The 16,263-nt window shown below is 38.0% G+C and overlaps 1 protein-coding gene across 5 annotated transcripts in view; it reads left to right on the top strand.

Moving 5' to 3' along the window:
• Window positions 1-15,650, top strand: part of DNM3 (dynamin 3) — a 571,744-nt gene extending 556,094 nt beyond the window's left edge. For 4 of the 5 annotated variants that reach the window (XM_060133190.1, XM_060133198.1, XM_060133181.1 and 1 more), the window contains one exon: window positions 15,488-15,650. In XM_060133190.1, the coding sequence (XP_059989173.1) occupies window positions 15,488-15,524 (37 nt within the window). In that variant the 3' untranslated portion in view covers window positions 15,525-15,650. Of the gene's footprint in view, window positions 1-14,306; window positions 14,352-15,487 lie in introns of all 5 variants that reach the window. The other variant, XM_060133163.1, reaches the window with a different exon arrangement.
• The last annotated feature ends 613 nt before the right edge of the window (window positions 15,651-16,263 follow it).

Below are 16,263 nucleotides of genomic sequence, written 5' to 3'. Positions count from 1 at the left end.
AAACAAGTAGTTATTCTTCTGGTGATGACTAACAAGAAAACTACCATAGCATAATATCTTTGTCTTTATAAAATAAACCTAAAACTGACCCATGCTTGAGTCTAATTTCCAAAGGTATCAAAGTATTTCTACAACCATTTCTTCATCTTTCTTAAGATGTTTTTCCAGCACTTTCTCTTTTTGCTTTTACTTTACCTGGCAAGTGAAATGAATTGCTAATGAAGCAAGGACAAAATCATTTATTATGTCTTAGAACAGTTTTCAAAGCACAATCCCAGGACCAGCAGCATCAGCATAATCTGGGAACTTGCTAGAAATATCTCACCCCTTTAAAAATTCTGTGTGGGACCTAGAAACCTGTGTTTTAACAAGTCCTCTGGGGAATTCTGATGCACTGTCCGGTTTGAGGACCATAGCCTTAGAACATGCCAACATAACTGCCCAATAGAAAGAATCCTGGCCTGGGAGTCATGATATCTTGTTTTAAGCACAGGAAAGGACAGAGCCTGAGCTACATAGACCCAGGCTGGCTCACATACTTGCCAGATAGATAAATCCCACTTCCCATCTTGAAGAGGAATAAGGGCAGGGGCAGAAAGACCAAGCCATTTCAGTAATCAGTGTTATGCTGATTACCAGGAAGCAGGGAGCTAGAAGAAAGGTAGCTTCCATCCTCACCCCCATTCTGATGCACCCCTGTTAAGACAGTCTCCCGTCATGAATACCGAGAACCAGTTAACCCAAAGAAGAGCAGATGAGAATTTAGTTCTTCCATTCTTAGAAGAGAATCGAACAAAACAATAAGACAGCTGACCATTCTTCTCTCTTATCAGTGTAGCCAGTTGCTCCCCCACCATGCGTCCCACCCCAAGTGACCGTTTGACTTTCTTACAAAATTTGTCATTGTCCAAAATACTGCAAACGGTCCATCCCTACAGCTACAAATGCAACGTCAAGTATTACATCTTTCCCTTTGATTTGGAAGCAGAAACATAGCTTTTCTATCGTAACCATGAGCCGCCCACACACAACAGTGTTTCAATAAACACTAAGTGATGCAAGATGCTCCATTGCAATGTAATGGGTAACTTAATGAAGCCCATCACTGCACAAAGTAACAGAGGAAAATTTGGTACAAAACAAATAACTCTGCTTGGCCCAAAATAAACTGTCTTATGAGGTGAATGTCTTTGGAAACTCTGAATGGTTAGGACCTAGACCAATGAAATGAACCTTAACAGTAAACCTTAAATGTTTTTCTGGTGTTGAAGTTGGCAAACATCTTAGCATTACTTATTAAGAAAATTCACACTGAACAACTTAATGCTTCTCTTGAATTGCTTTCTATAAAGATTATTGGGGGATTATTGTTTTAGAAATAAGATGATGCTCATTTCTTCCAGTAGGGTTGACAGACTTTTTTTTATAAGTAAAATTATTTATATATAAATAGTGAAGAAGTTAGTAATCATAAGCTTTCATAATCTATGACACTGACACATTAAAAAAAAAAACACAACAAAACACCAAAACACTGTAATCTTTACTTAAACATTCTAAGACCGAGACAGTGAAGCATTTGAACACACTTTTTAGGGTTGTTTTTTATTCCCTGAAATAATGGCCAGTTATGCTATTGTAGTTACCTAAGCAAGCTGTTGTAATTACCATCAGTCAAGGGTTGACACACTCTAGGATTTTTAATTACTCAGTACATATATGGGTTACTTTAACCTGAAACCAAGCATATTTTAAAGATGTTATAATTATTTTAAGAGAACATGATGGAAATTTTATCTTTCTTTTTCTTTTTATCATTAATTCACCACACAGGTGTGCAGTGCCTAGTCAATGCCTTAGGGACTCCGTTAAAGTGCTCATAATGGGGGGCTTCCCTAGTGGCGCAGTGGTTGGGAGTCCGCCTGCAAAGGCAGGGGACGCGGGTTCCGGCCCTGGTCCGGGAAGATCCCACGTGCTGCGAAGCAGCTGCGCCAGTGCGCCAGAACTGCTGAGCCTGCGCTCTGGGGCCCGCGAGCCACAGCTGCTGGGCCTGTGTGACACGGCTGCTGAGGCCTGCGCGCCTGGAGCCTGAGCTCCGTAGCAGGGGGGGGCCGCCGCGGTGAGAGACTCGCGCACCGCAGTGGGGAGTGGCCCCTGCTCACAGAAGCTAGGGAGAGACCGCGCGCAGCAACGAGGACCCAACACAGCCAAAAATAAATAAAACAAAAAATAAATAAATTTATTTTTTTTTAAAAAGTGCTCATAATGGATAGGTTCTCCTGATTTATTTATTTGAAAAAAATATTATGAGCCAAAGGCAACGCCGAGTTCTGGGATACAGTGGTAAACAAGACAAACAAAAGACCTGGCACATAGCAGAAAGTTACACTTTTCTGGTCTCCTGCCTTGCCTTCTATGTGCAATTGCCCATTACCGTTGACCTTGTTGTGTCCCATCAGCATGGTCCAAAGATTGGGGTGGAGATTAATGAGAAGTTGCTGTTCCATCAGAGTATTTCAATCTTTCTATTCTCTGTCTCCATCATTGAACTCCTCCATTCCACCTCGTCACTTAATTTCTAGTTTCTTTAACCTCATTATAGACCTTCATTCTCTTATGACTTTCACATTTTATGTGTCACAGTTAAAATCATATTTGCCCCTGCTTTGACCACATTATTGTATTTTCAGGCTCTGAGAATATATTCTCAGAGTCTGACTTACAAAATTTTGCCTCATTTTTTCCACATAAATGGGATGCTATGGTAAAACCACTTGCATACTTCTCTTATCCCATTCATCTTCCACTATGAATAATAGGTTTTGAGTTTTTAAAAATCATGCAGCATAATACAGTCCACATAGTACATGCTCAATAAATAACACATGCAATGCATAAGTGGAAAGCATGTTATAGATCACCTAGTCTGAGTCTCCTGTGTCATAGATGAGAAAACTGAGGCTTAGAGAAGTTTAGTGATTAATGATTATACATACTGGCAATTGGAGCTAGAATCCACATCTTTTGACTTCTGTGTAAACTTGCTGCCTCAAATATAAACCTCTGACAAATGCTTCAAAAGATTGCATTTCTGGCCTCATTGAACCCGCTCACCTTGACCTGGTCTGTACTCTAACCTGGCTAAACATCCTTGTGTAGGTACTTTTCAGTCATTCATTTGTTTGTCTACTATTTAATAAATATTTTTATTTTATTTTTTTGCGGCACGCGGGCCTCCCGTTGCGGAGCACAGGCTCCAGACGCGCAGGCTCAGCAGCCATGGCCCACGGGCCCAGCCGCTCCGCGGCATGCGGGATGCCCCCGGATTGGGGCACGAACCCGCATCCCCTGCATCGGCAGGCGGACCCTCAATCACTGCGCCACCAGGGAAGCCCTTAATAAATATTTATTCACTGCCTTCTAACCACATTATACAATGATGAATATACATAATAAATACAGAATATGTCGTCTCTGCACTCAAGAAATTTGCAATCTACTGGAGGACACAGGCAATAATCTAGTAAATAAATACATAATAGTAAACAGAGTTAAGTGCTATGAAAAACATAAAACTATGAAGCCATGAGGAGTGGTGGTTGGAAACTATAGGATGGTCAGGAAGTGCTGAGGAATGACATTTAAGCCAAGAACAAAAGGATCAGAAGAGAACTCAGTTTGCATTCCTTTTTGTCTTGGCTACAACCCTTGGTCAAAGCTATCACACATGCATGAAACAATTTCCAACCCACCATGCCACACTGTACTCTGCCCCTCACTGCGATTGTCATTTAAGATCCACTTTTTTCAAATAAAATCCCCTAATTAAGTCCATCCCATTATTAAGCCTGTGGTAGAGTTTCCCTTTTTCAAGTTCAAATTCTGGCCAACTCTCTTGCCCCTCCTGTAACTGCTTAAATGCTAAGAATATATTTCTATAGGTTATGTGACTAATTGTCAAACTCCCTGAGGAAGAGCTTATGATTTACTATTTATTCCAAACATCTGCTGAACAACTGAGCAGTCAAATACCCTGTAGGTAGAGTTTCCAAGAGTCTAAATCCTACATGCCATTGTAGCTTTTTTTTTTGCAAGAGGAATGATTTACTAAAACAAAAAAAAAACCCTTAATATAATGTAAAGATCAATGGTTATCACAAGTATTCATAAGTTGTTTCTTACTTCTAGGAGTAACTTTCATTTATTCATTTTGTCGAACATTCAGTGGCTGAATGACAAGCCCTGAGCTAGACACCACAAGAAAATGAAGATGAGTGAGAAACAGCCCATTTCTAATCAGTTGCAATAAGCATATAAACCTAATTCTAGAAATATGTTGAGATTCTACAGAAGCATCAAGATAGGGAAAGGTAGGTCAGAGAAGACTTCACCAAGGTGAGCCTTGCGGGAGGAATAGCAGGTTCCAGCAGATAAACAAGAGAACATTGAGAACATAATTGAAGGCAACACCCTGCTAAACACTCTATGAAACAGCTCAAGTGGACATGACCTCTGGCCTCTGGAAACTTCACATCAAAGGAGAAAATGATGTAGGTTCAAATCCAGGACATAAGTTAAACAAATATGGCCATTTCAAATGAAAATGAGCAGTATGCTAGTGAAAGCACAGGTGTTTTTACATGGTCATAAGTGAAAAGGAAATTATAGGAGAATTTTTCCCGGCAGGAAATTACCGAAACATTTCAGGTGGTCATGGTAGCAGGTAGCCTTTCTGCAGGAAAAGGACTTACTTGTTTACTCAAATTAAAGAGCTAGTAGGGATTGGTTTAGTTTCATAACTGTGCCTATAAAGTATCTCTAATTATACTTTCAAAAACTGAGCGCCTGCTTAGTAATAATGAGACTTAGTATAAGAGGTTAAACTGAAATGCACCTTCCCAAGGAAACCTTTCCTCTCAAGCCTCCTGGACATTTTTCAAGTACAGGAGGCAAAAGAAACTCTACTAAGATCTATGAGTTTGTGCTTAAGTGGTCAGTATTTGTACCATTAATCAACAATATCTCTTTTGCTTTGATCTTTCCTTGACCATCTAATTTTATCTTATAGCTCTGTAATTTTTTAACATTTCATAACCATTTTCTTTAACTTTTCTAACTTCACTCCTTCATCCTGAGAAAAAATATTTGATTTGATTAATATAGTGTGTCCAATACAGAAGAAAATTTCATGACATGACTGTAATTCCAGAAGGGTTCTTTCTGAAAAAAATCAATGGGAGAGTTTTATCAAGAAGAAAGGTTTCAGTTTGCAGAATTTGTTGAATTTTGTTGACTATAAACATTACTCTCCGAGATATGACATATAAAGTCACGTACACACCCAAAAAAGCTTATTAATACATTTAGGAAATAAATGTATGGGTTCAGGGAATAAAGAGTATTAGTTGGTAAAGCTGAGATTCTCAGATATAGTAATATTTCGTTATCTGGAGTTTATTCAGCAACCTTAGCTATTAGAAACACCATTACCAACCAGAAAGTGAGCAATACTGTTGCTAAGAATAAAACTTTTAGGACCCAAAATAGGAACCAGAGCTCATGCAGTCTACTCAGGCGCTCACCTTGAGCCTGTTTACACTTATTGTGGAGAACTCTAAAAACCTTAATTTTTCTTTCTACTGCTTAGCAAATTAGAAGTAAAATACAGAATAAATTGGAGAAAGCTACTGCTAAAGACAATGAGAAGTGATAATTAACATCCAGACAGGGAGAAAAAATAAGAAGAAGATTACTTAAAGGGAAATAAAAATTCAAACCCCGTCAGTCTCTGAGGCCTAAATACCTTATTAGTTCCTGGAGTGGGCATCATATAGTACACTTCATACTCTGTTGACTGAGAAAAATGCCGTGTATTTCAGATGGCTTTTAAATGACTTAATATTTATATTAGTATTGGGAGGGACGACTTCAGTTTTTAGCAACATTTGTATATGAAAAAATACCTCATTTAAAAACAAAAATGCTAGGTGAATGAAAGGTGACAGTATTAAATTATTACAAATGGCAGCCACTCCTGCTGACCTGTCTGTGCATGAGCATGTGCGTGACGGCTCTTTCTCAGTGTCTTTGGGATAACCTTCTGCTAGATATTCTACTTGTGTCTTTACCTGTCTCTTTCTCTCTTTCTAGCCGGAGACCACCCCCATCACCTACTCGTCCCACTATAATCCGTCCACTAGAATCCTCCCTGTTAGACTAAACGAAGTGTCTGGCATGGCAATTAATTACTAATGAATTATGCAAAAGCAAAATATTTGGTAACCGTTGCAGTAAATCATGAGTAGTCGCATGTGTGGATATCAGTCGGCAAGTAACCAGTTTTACTAATGCATTCATCACTCACCTTCATTGCTCATGATATGTCAAACTTTTGGGGTTTGACTCTTGAAAACTGCTGACTCTTTGAGGCTTTATATGTTGTATCAACCAAAGTAGATTGTATAGCAGCCCGCTACTTTGTGGACCATTGGCCTACCCTGGCATATATTTGGAATTGCTTTGACAACTTTCCCAGGTTACCTACCAGATAGCCCATTTAATATAATTCCTAAGAGATAAGAGATGGTGGGCTTAGACCTAAATGATACATATTTATTTTTCCACATTCTGTTTTGACTGACGGAAATTATGTTGTCTATTATACATGTTTCCGCCTACGCCATGATTAGCTATTTAGATCCTTTCTCCTTCCTCTTTATTTCATAAAACTGCTAAGAAGTGATTTTTTAAAAGTTAGGATTCCTTAAAAATAAAACTTTTCCAGAAGCATGAGGTAGTTTGCAAAGGAAAAGTTAATGCATTGCTTGCTCTAGAGGGCTTCTCATGGCAATGTGTTTTGCTTCAAGCTAGAAGCATATTCAACAGTGAATTAAAGCTTGTTTTTTGGTAGTCAGTCAGTAAATTGGGCTACTTTCAGAGTTCAAGGAAGAAGCAAAATATCACATCTCTAGAAGTGTCTGTACAAATGTAATTTCTTTATTCACGTATATACTTAGCTCCTCACAAGTTACAGTGAAGGCTGATATGGAAAATATTTAATTTTTTATATTGATCTAATTTTAAGCATGGCTAATTATACTTCGACACTAATTCCAGTTGATTTAGTTAGTTAGTTAGTGCAAAAATATGTCTCCCTTTCCATGCTAATATGTAACTTCCTAATATAAAAATTTAGCCTACCTTTTAAACAGTTTAATGTAACTTTTTAATCAGTTCTAGGCTTTCTTAATAAATCCTGAGCCTTACTATGGGATAGCCATATTTAAAGAATGGGACCTGGAATGGAAAGAAAAGATGCCCTAGTTTGAGAGCAGAGCTCACATTCCTACAGTCGGACAACTTCAGAGTCTCTTTCCAGGTCATTCCAGAAAATAGTATTAAGACATCGAGATTTAAAGCAAATTGGCAAATTCTAACATTTCTAAAATTTATAAGAGCAGCTTAGCCTGAGGGTTAATAGTTCAGTCTTGAGGCTGACTTTTGGACTACCTAGAACTAGATGATTAGCATGTAGGAAACAGCCAGAAGCCAACCGGAATTTTGTCTGCTAACTGTTCCCAGACAGCAGACCAAGTATTCACTGCATAGTTGTGTCCCATGACACCATTTCATATTCTACAGAACTAAATCAGGTTTAACCAACTGAAATACCTCCCTTTGAAAGCAGCAAACATGATTTGTATGTTAACTTTAATTTCCTGTGTAGTTTATACCCAAAGCAGACGCCCATAAAGTATGAAGTAAAACTTTTAACCATTATTAAAAAGAGACCTTGCCAAGTTGAATGGCATTGTTTTGAACTTATTCTAAAGGGTTAAAAGTAGTCCACTTAGGCAAAAATCAGAGAATACAAGATTTACAAAAGGGCATTTCAACTTTTAAATTGCAAGTGATTGTATAAGAACGCCGCCCTAAATCACCACCCTAAATTTTCTCATATCTTTTTTTTTCTCATGGAAAAAAATTAACTCTTTGTGAATGGAACAGATGTGCAAAATACATACTGTATTTTTAAAATAGTGTTGCAGCTAAGTGGAAATAAGTTAAGTAAACATCCATAGTAAAATGAATAGTCTAAAGTGATATCTTTTCACAAAATTCCCTCTTATTTAGGATCCCCTTTGCTCCTTCTTTTGAATTCTCTAAAATAGGCATCTAACAGATTATATACTTCAGGGTTTGGCTTTGTGCTGTATGTGGTTTTGCGTTTTGCTGTATTTCAAAAATTTCCTTTGGTTAAAGGAAAATGTTGTGGATAACCACTGATGTGTTCTTAGATCAGCACAAACCATGTCAAAGAAAACTGGGGATTTTTTTCCCAGGTTTCTTTGCACCGATTTTATACATCATAAACAATGGCATTCGTCACCTTTGGCTTTTGCTCTCAGATTATCACCCCACAGTTTCACTGTCCCAATTGTCTCTTCTTGTGTGTACATTTTTGTTTTATTTTACTTCTAAGTTATTTCTAATAGAACCCAGCCTCCCCTGGAATTTCAGCAGTCATGTTGGAGAATATTTTCAGTTTACTGCAGTATTGTGTCATATGATTAGTATTAATCCCATTTCCCCAAGGGTTTGTATCCTGCTAAAAGGAGATGTCAATGTAAATGAAGTCAGAAGCCCTAGGATGTGCGGAGTGTGAAGTACAGCGTTCATATCAGGCCTTAAGATGGGAATGTCGCTTAATGAGCTTTCTAAGTATTTCCCACACACTTCAGATCTTTTGTGTAACTTCATCCTGACTGCTCTGATGTTGTCTACACAACAGATGTAGCTCCATCATGTCTAGTATAATAAAACGTACAGTGTTTTTAGGATTTGGAAAGGTAAACTGTATATGTTTATTTGATGGGTAAACCTATTTTATTGTCACATGCTAATTCTTGCATGCTTATTGACTAACTGGAATAGCCATTTACTCAATTGTGGACAGATGGTTGAAATAGTATTGATTTAGAACAGATATATTGAATTTCCAGAAATCATCTACCAAGATTACTCCTCTGAATATTGCTTTTAGCTGTGTTTTGTAACATAGAAGAGCAGTAGGGTCTGTTTAGTTAGCAAATTGCCTACTTGTTCAGATACAAACTCACTCTATTCCAAAACATTATAATGAAACCAAGTTCCTGTGATATAACTATAAGCCTTCTGACCTTAGAATTAAAGAGTAATCATATAGATTCATTTTATGACTTTTTAGAATAGACTGTAGCCATAATTCTCAAATATGAAATGGGACCTAATACCAGTATGTGATAAATGTTGATGTTTTCTGTGCACACACGTATTTTCTAAGCATGTGTCCCTATGTATACAGTATATACATAGTAAATTTGTGTAAGTACATGTATTTTGTGCCCCTGTGGGTAAGTAGCTTTAAAAATCACGTGTTAAAATGCCATGAGCATGTGTGTGATTGTGTGTGTATTGTATATATATGTATATGTTTGGGTGTAAATATTTATACATGTGTGTATGTGTGGGTATGAATATATTTTTTAAACTGTGTTAATACAAGAGTTAGCTTTAGAGTATTTGCCACAATATGTGATAAAAGTGGTTCATTTCTCATAACATACACGAGGTGTACAAAATTTTCTCCAGATTACATTCATTCTGAGAGGCACAAGGCTCAGAACTTCCATGACAACATGGTAGAATAACATCTACAGGCATTTGCATCTAAATTCACAGCATTGCTATCGAAGAAGAAATTATCTTTGCCAATATAGCTAGCTCATAGTAAGTGTAAGATCTGGAAACCTACCTTTAAGGTCTCTGATTAGAATTATAAATTATTCTTAGATTGCTGAGGTGAATCTTAAAAAGCTGTTTGTCTACATAGTCATTTTCTTTCTCTACAGTAACTGTCAAAAAATAAAAATAGAGGGATACAGCAGTATAATACAAGTAGTGGATTTTCTGAGTAAGTTTGCTTAAAATGCAGGGAAGAAGTTATGTAACACCTCAGAGGCAGGTCATCCATCCACTTTTTCAGGTAAACATTTTTCATTTGTCAAACAATGTAATTATTTGAAATGGACAGGAATCTCCTTAACATTAAGAATAAAGCTTAAATAGTAGGTCTCTAAACTATGGAACTCGATGAAAGAAGATAATATTTGAGACTCAAGCCATGAGTTTTATATCATTTCACTAAGAGGACTGCAAGCTGTGAGCTCAGAGTTTAATGTGAATGAAGCTAGATGGTTTCTAAGAAACAGTTATTGGTTCACTAGATCCCTCATTCCTTTCTTAAAAGCTCAAATGTGTCTTCTAGAACCTTCAGTCATCCTGTCTAGTTGGTATGTTTAACATTACGTGGTGCTCTGTATGGTGAAATTTTAAGAGTATTTTGAAGCATATGTAGTATATGCATTGCTATTTGTATATACGTGTAAGAATGTATGTATGTATGAGAGCAAGAGAGAGGAAACTCAAGGAAGAGTCTCCTGTTTGTCTTAAGACCTTTTCATGCTGGTATATTGGTGAGACTTTTCACCTCTCTGGTCTGGGGTTTCACACATGGCTCAGCTCAAGGCTTCATTCCTTTTTAATTTTTACCCTCAAATTCCTTAATGTAATGTTTTTTAAATTACGATAAAATTACTCTGTCTAATCTCTTGCATTGTATGTTGCCAATTTGCTAAAAATGATTCCTTCCAATCAGAAATTCCACCATTACTTGATTTGTGTTTAATTTTACATGTACAGCCTTTGTTTTGCTTGCCTGTATGTTTCTTTTCTCTCCCTTTTCTGAATCAAACTCCTCTTTTGCCTTTTTATATTAAGAAGCAGTGTACAGAAGCAAAATCTTGCCTTCTCTGTTGATTCTTTAATTAATTGGAGCCAGAGAACTTTCCCCTGTCTTCTTGGCACTTTCAGGCTTTCTTAATGCTGAGATATGGATGGACTCTATGAATGGAATTTTTGAAGCAAGTTTCTAAAGCTTGTATCATTCTTGAAGGTCATGTGTACCTGTTGTGAAAATGTGAAGCTGTATTTCTGAACCTGAAATAAATGATAACATTTGAAGGACTCCCCCCTTCCTCATTCTTGTATATATTTGAGTCATGTCTATGCTTATCAGTAAGATCTGAGACTTGTAAATATTTGTAACTCTTTCGATCCTGTTGGTACCAATGTGGAGAACGATAGCATTTGGCATTAGTGTCATTAATTTGGGGAAGGATGAGATTTTTAAAGGGAGCAAATTGGACAAATCAAAGGCAGGAGAGTGGGAAACATTTTATTCCTGATTTGAAGTCATCGTTGTACTAAGTTAAAGAAGAACACAAACCTTAGGCAGCTGGAGGGTACAAAGTGACACTTGCCAAGAAGCACCGTGACCTGTTGCTATTGAAAAGGAAGTGATCCTGAAAAGCTAGGAAACAGAAAGTTGAAGAATACTCTGCCCAAATGGTAGGTCTACAGAAGGCATTTCTAACAGAAAGTAATTAAGTTCCTGACTCAACAGTTGGCCTCCATTGTTTATTCATTCGGCGTTGAGGGGAGAAGTTACCCCTTTCAGTTTCCCCAATATTAAGAGAACAGAAGAGTGTTCACTCTTACACACGTCCTTATCCTGAGTTTCCAGAGAATAGAGAAAGATTCCTTGTTACAAGAGTTTTGATGATAGGTCCCTTATCAACATACATAGACTCAGATTGTGCCGTCTAAAAGCAGGAGACAAGAAGGGAGTGGGAGGGGAGAAATGTTGGTTTACTTTCCCTTTGTGTTCAGGGTATGCTCTTTGTGAAAAGATGAATTGGAAAGACTGTTGGGTTAATTCACACTTTCTGTTGTGATTTCTTTCTCATGTCTATACATCTTCCATGAGTGGAGCCATCAATGCCTTCAAAGGAAGCTTTTTAATGGAAGAAAGAGTCAGGATGCGAATCATTCTGTGCACTGTGCTGTGAGTGTGTGTCTTACCGCATGATTCTGTATTCAGAATAGTTCCTGGTAGAAATTACCAAAACCAAAGGACCTTATTGTAACTATCTGGCAAATTTCCATTTGTATTTTAAAAATAGTTCTGACATCAGTGTAAGATCTACTCAATTAGTTTTCAAGATTCTTGTTTTTCAGCTGAAACCTTTAAATTTCGTACTGAGAAGTACTAATTTCATCACACACCTGGCGTTGCCACTTTTAAGACCACTTCTTGGTGTTCTTTCACACTGAGGCAGACTGATACTTAGAGTACATGCAAGAGATGTTGGCTAAAACTACAACCTTAATTTGAAGCTTCCCAAAGTCCATTCCATGAGATTTTAGTAAGTTTTACACAGACATACACCAAGGATTTCTTGACTGACTATACTTGGGAAATGATGACTAAAAATTAGATGTTTCTTTACTGGAAGACTCTATAGAAGCTTTAATATCAGATGGCAGGGCTAGTGTCTCCATGTTTCTCAGATTTATTTGACCATCAATGCTTTGTTCATAGAGCATCTCACAGGACTAGTGCTCTGAGGTACATGCCTTAGGAAACACTGCTTTAGTGGCTTTAGGCCAGAGGGGAAAGGCATTGAGTGAGATTGTCCCAGTACAGACTGTCACTAACACAAAGTTGGGTGATAAAATCAAATGTCATGGCAACTGGAGCTCCCAGCTTAGGACCATCCTCCTGGAGCTCTGATGCTTGGGGAGATCCAAGGAGGTAGGTCGCATAGGAACAGGGGGCATGAAAGCAGATAGAGACAGACATGCAATGAGTCCTAGGGGGGTATTGTGGAGGACTCAGATCACTTTCAATATTACCTTTTCTCTCTCACTTGCCAAAACAAGAGCTCCTTTGAATTAATTACATTACCCCCATTGTATTCTTGTAAAGGAAGGGATCTAGGTTGACTTAAAAGTGAAGATCAGCAGGAAAGCATTGAGAAGAACGCTTATTCTTACTGCCTTTGTTGTCTCACTTTCCCAAGCCTTCAGGCTTACCAACTGCTCTGGGATATTAAGTTATCTGAGTGATGGGCAAAGAAAACAAGCAGGGAATGTTTTGTGAGATTGTAACAGAAAAGAAAAAAGTTATAAGGAAGACCTTCCCAGGGCTCTTGCCAGAGGAATGTCACCCTAGGAACAGCTTGCAGCACTGAGGTAGATCCAAGAGAATGTGGGTAATCCATCATTCTTCTTAATAATGGAGACTTTTATATATGAATTATGCCCATGTTCCACACACAGCTTTTCCTACCACCTTACCTTCCTGTTTCTGCCAAACGATTCTCCGAAGTTGTTTTTAAGAAAGCTTAAGGAGGTATAACCTGCAATTATAACCTTGAGTAGGTAGAATTTGCTTCTATGGTGAATGCTAGTATGATGAGCTTTAATATGTGTTAGCAACTCAGTATCCCAACTCAGTGTTCCAAACTCAATACTTCGAGTTTTGTGTTAGAAGTGGCAACGGTATAAGGTAACTTTGTAGCCCTTCATATAAAAAGCCCCAATATTTTCAGCACGTGACCTTCAAGCACTTCAGCACTGTGTTAAGTAGTATGGAAAATTCTGGAAAAGAAATAGTAAAAACCCAAACTGCCGAGATCCGTAATAGAAGTAACTCTGAGCCAGTGTACGGTGTCATCACCAACAATGCTTTTTTGGCAATGAGAGGAAAGTTAGATACAGGATGAGTGAAGAGGGAAAGAAAAGAGCTAAGGGGATAGATGTCACTCTGCTGTTTGAAGCAAACATTCTAGCTGTCCATGAAATATATTCCAAGACATAAAGTTTCTGATCCTGTTTCTAGACTATAACACCAAACTAGCTCAAACAGAAAAGTGTTTTGGCATATGCTGACAAAACGTCCCTTTAGCACTGTGGACTTGCTGTTCAGTTTAATAGCTCACCTCCCCACCCTGCTGAGGTAATTAAAGTGTTCTAAAGCCCCTTCAGAACTCAAAAATAGTTTCGGTTTGCTGGGCAGGTGATAAATCTCATTGAGCCTGACAGGAATTTCATTACACTTTCTTCATGAAAACACCAGGGATAACCATTACCTGGATCTTGCAGACCACCCCCCCCCCCACCCGCCCCCTGCAGTTGAAAGGTTACAGACCAATAACAAGTTTTTCATCATTTAAATGGATAGGAGGCCTCCTTAAGTTCAGCCAGCTTAAATTGGACCAAAGAAAAATTGGTCTTGGACTTTGGGGAAGGTAAGGTCGTTTTTTACTGCTACTCAGAAATAGCCCAGTCAGTATGGCTCCATTAACATCTCATAGAAGATGAAACAGAAGTTTGCTTTTGTTTTTGCTTTTGTTTTCTTGTAGACTTCATTGCACCACTCACTGAAGTGTTACAGAAGTAAGATGGAAGTGAGTATGTTGTTGAACACCTGGATGAGTAGCCAAAAAGGAGTCCCACAGGGAGTAGGGTACTGAACTAACCTGCCGTTCTATGGCTTGCTGTAATGTTGAGCTCATTACCAGTTGGGTTAGAAAGAGGAAATTAAATGTAGACTTCTGCTGGAAACCCGTGGGAAAGCTTCATTGGGCCTGCTGTTTTCCTACTTACAGAGCTGTCCATTGCCATGTAGCGTTTACCGTATCTTCCCTAGCAGCCCATCATCCAGAGAGAGGCTGCTGTCAAAACGAAGCAAAACTCTGGATCCTTCTTTCACCACCAGTGGGCCTGACAAGATGCAAGCCAGGCTAGGGATATGGAGAAAGAGCCAGCAAACCAAATTTCATTTACCCTGGACCTGGTTCAGAATAAATAAGAACTTCAGTTGCACCTAACTCTAAGACAGAGGGAAACCTTACCCAAAAGCTTTGGGGTCACCATGGAATAGACATAGCCTCATAGTTTGCCTGGGCCTGGAAAGGCTATCACATCAGGATTTCACCTGAAGGAAATTCTTATTTACAAATCCTTTTCTCCAAGATCGACCCCAGTTATTTTCTGCATTGTGATTACATTGCTCATTTGATCCCTTGCCGCCTTCTACTTTCCCTCATCTTAAAGAAATCTCACATGTCATATTTCTATATCAACTCCCTCTCCCCCTATGGAGATTTCACAACATTTACTGAAATCTTTGGAAATAACCGAATGTCACAAAATCAGGGTTGGGAAACATACTCAAGTTATAAAGGTATGCGGCTCTTGTACTGTTCCCAGTTCTCCTGAATATGATTGCATGGATTTATCATTCCATGGTACAAAATAACAAGGTTTTGGAGTGGGCTCAAATGGCTCATACCTAGCACATGGCTGGAAGCCAGGAAACATCCTAGGAGCTGCTCACTATGCCATGTGATATTCTCTCATTTCCCCTGCATGTCTGCATCTGCATGTTTTCTGTCTGATTTGAGTTTGATTTTTGTGGGATATTTATGCATGCTGTTATTTGGATTTATTTTCTAATTTAAACATTGTTTTCTTCCTCTGCATCTGTGTTTTTCTTTTTCTTTTGTTTTATTTTGTTTTTTTGTTGTTTTGTTTTCACTAGGCGACCCCCTCCTGCAGTTCCCGGACGACCATCCTAACCCCCATCATTCATCTCCTTTTGTTTTCGACAATATGTCTATACTTGGTATTTAAAAGCCTTTCATTTGCACTATATGTCATATGTACATAAAAACTTTTATTTTTGATCCATGTCTATAATAAAAACAAAGTTTATTCTATATAAAAAATGAAATGTGTTCTGTTTCTTTTTCTAAAGAAGATCCGAGTTAAAATAGGAGTTTGTTTCAACTAAAACCACGTAAGGTGAAAAATACATAATTTGACCTTTTAAGGTGCTTAAATTGAAAATGATTGATTTTAAGTTCTTAAAGCATTGTGATTTGGAATGCCATTTGGTGGAGAAAAATAATCTATCTTCAGTTGAAATGTCTGTCCAACAGAAGAGTGAAACAAGTAAAAATCCTGGGTGTCTAGAAAAGACACAGAGGACTGAATAATTTCACTCTGCCCCCAGGAATCCCATTAATAATTATGATTGCACCAAGACCTTTTTTCTATTTTCATTATTTTTCTAGGAGATAAAATATGTATGATTATGGGAGAAATTGTTGGTCTGAAACACATCAATCTCATACTTTGGCAAATTCAGGGGGAAAAACACATCATCTGAATAAAAGTACAAGACAAGGAAATGTTGCCACCTTGGGAAGATTCTTAATGATGTCAGTAAAATACTGGAAGAATAGAATCTTTATGAGTGTTCGGGAAAAGACAACCTTTTTTATACTTTAATCCTCGAATGGTAATTCCAACAGT

This window comes from Lagenorhynchus albirostris, chromosome 2 (assembly GCF_949774975.1).
Source record: "Lagenorhynchus albirostris chromosome 2, mLagAlb1.1, whole genome shotgun sequence".
Lineage (NCBI taxonomy): Eukaryota > Metazoa > Chordata > Mammalia > Artiodactyla > Delphinidae > Lagenorhynchus > Lagenorhynchus albirostris.
The sequence above is the reverse complement of the archived record's forward strand: the minus strand, read 5'-3'. Positions and strand labels throughout refer to the sequence as shown.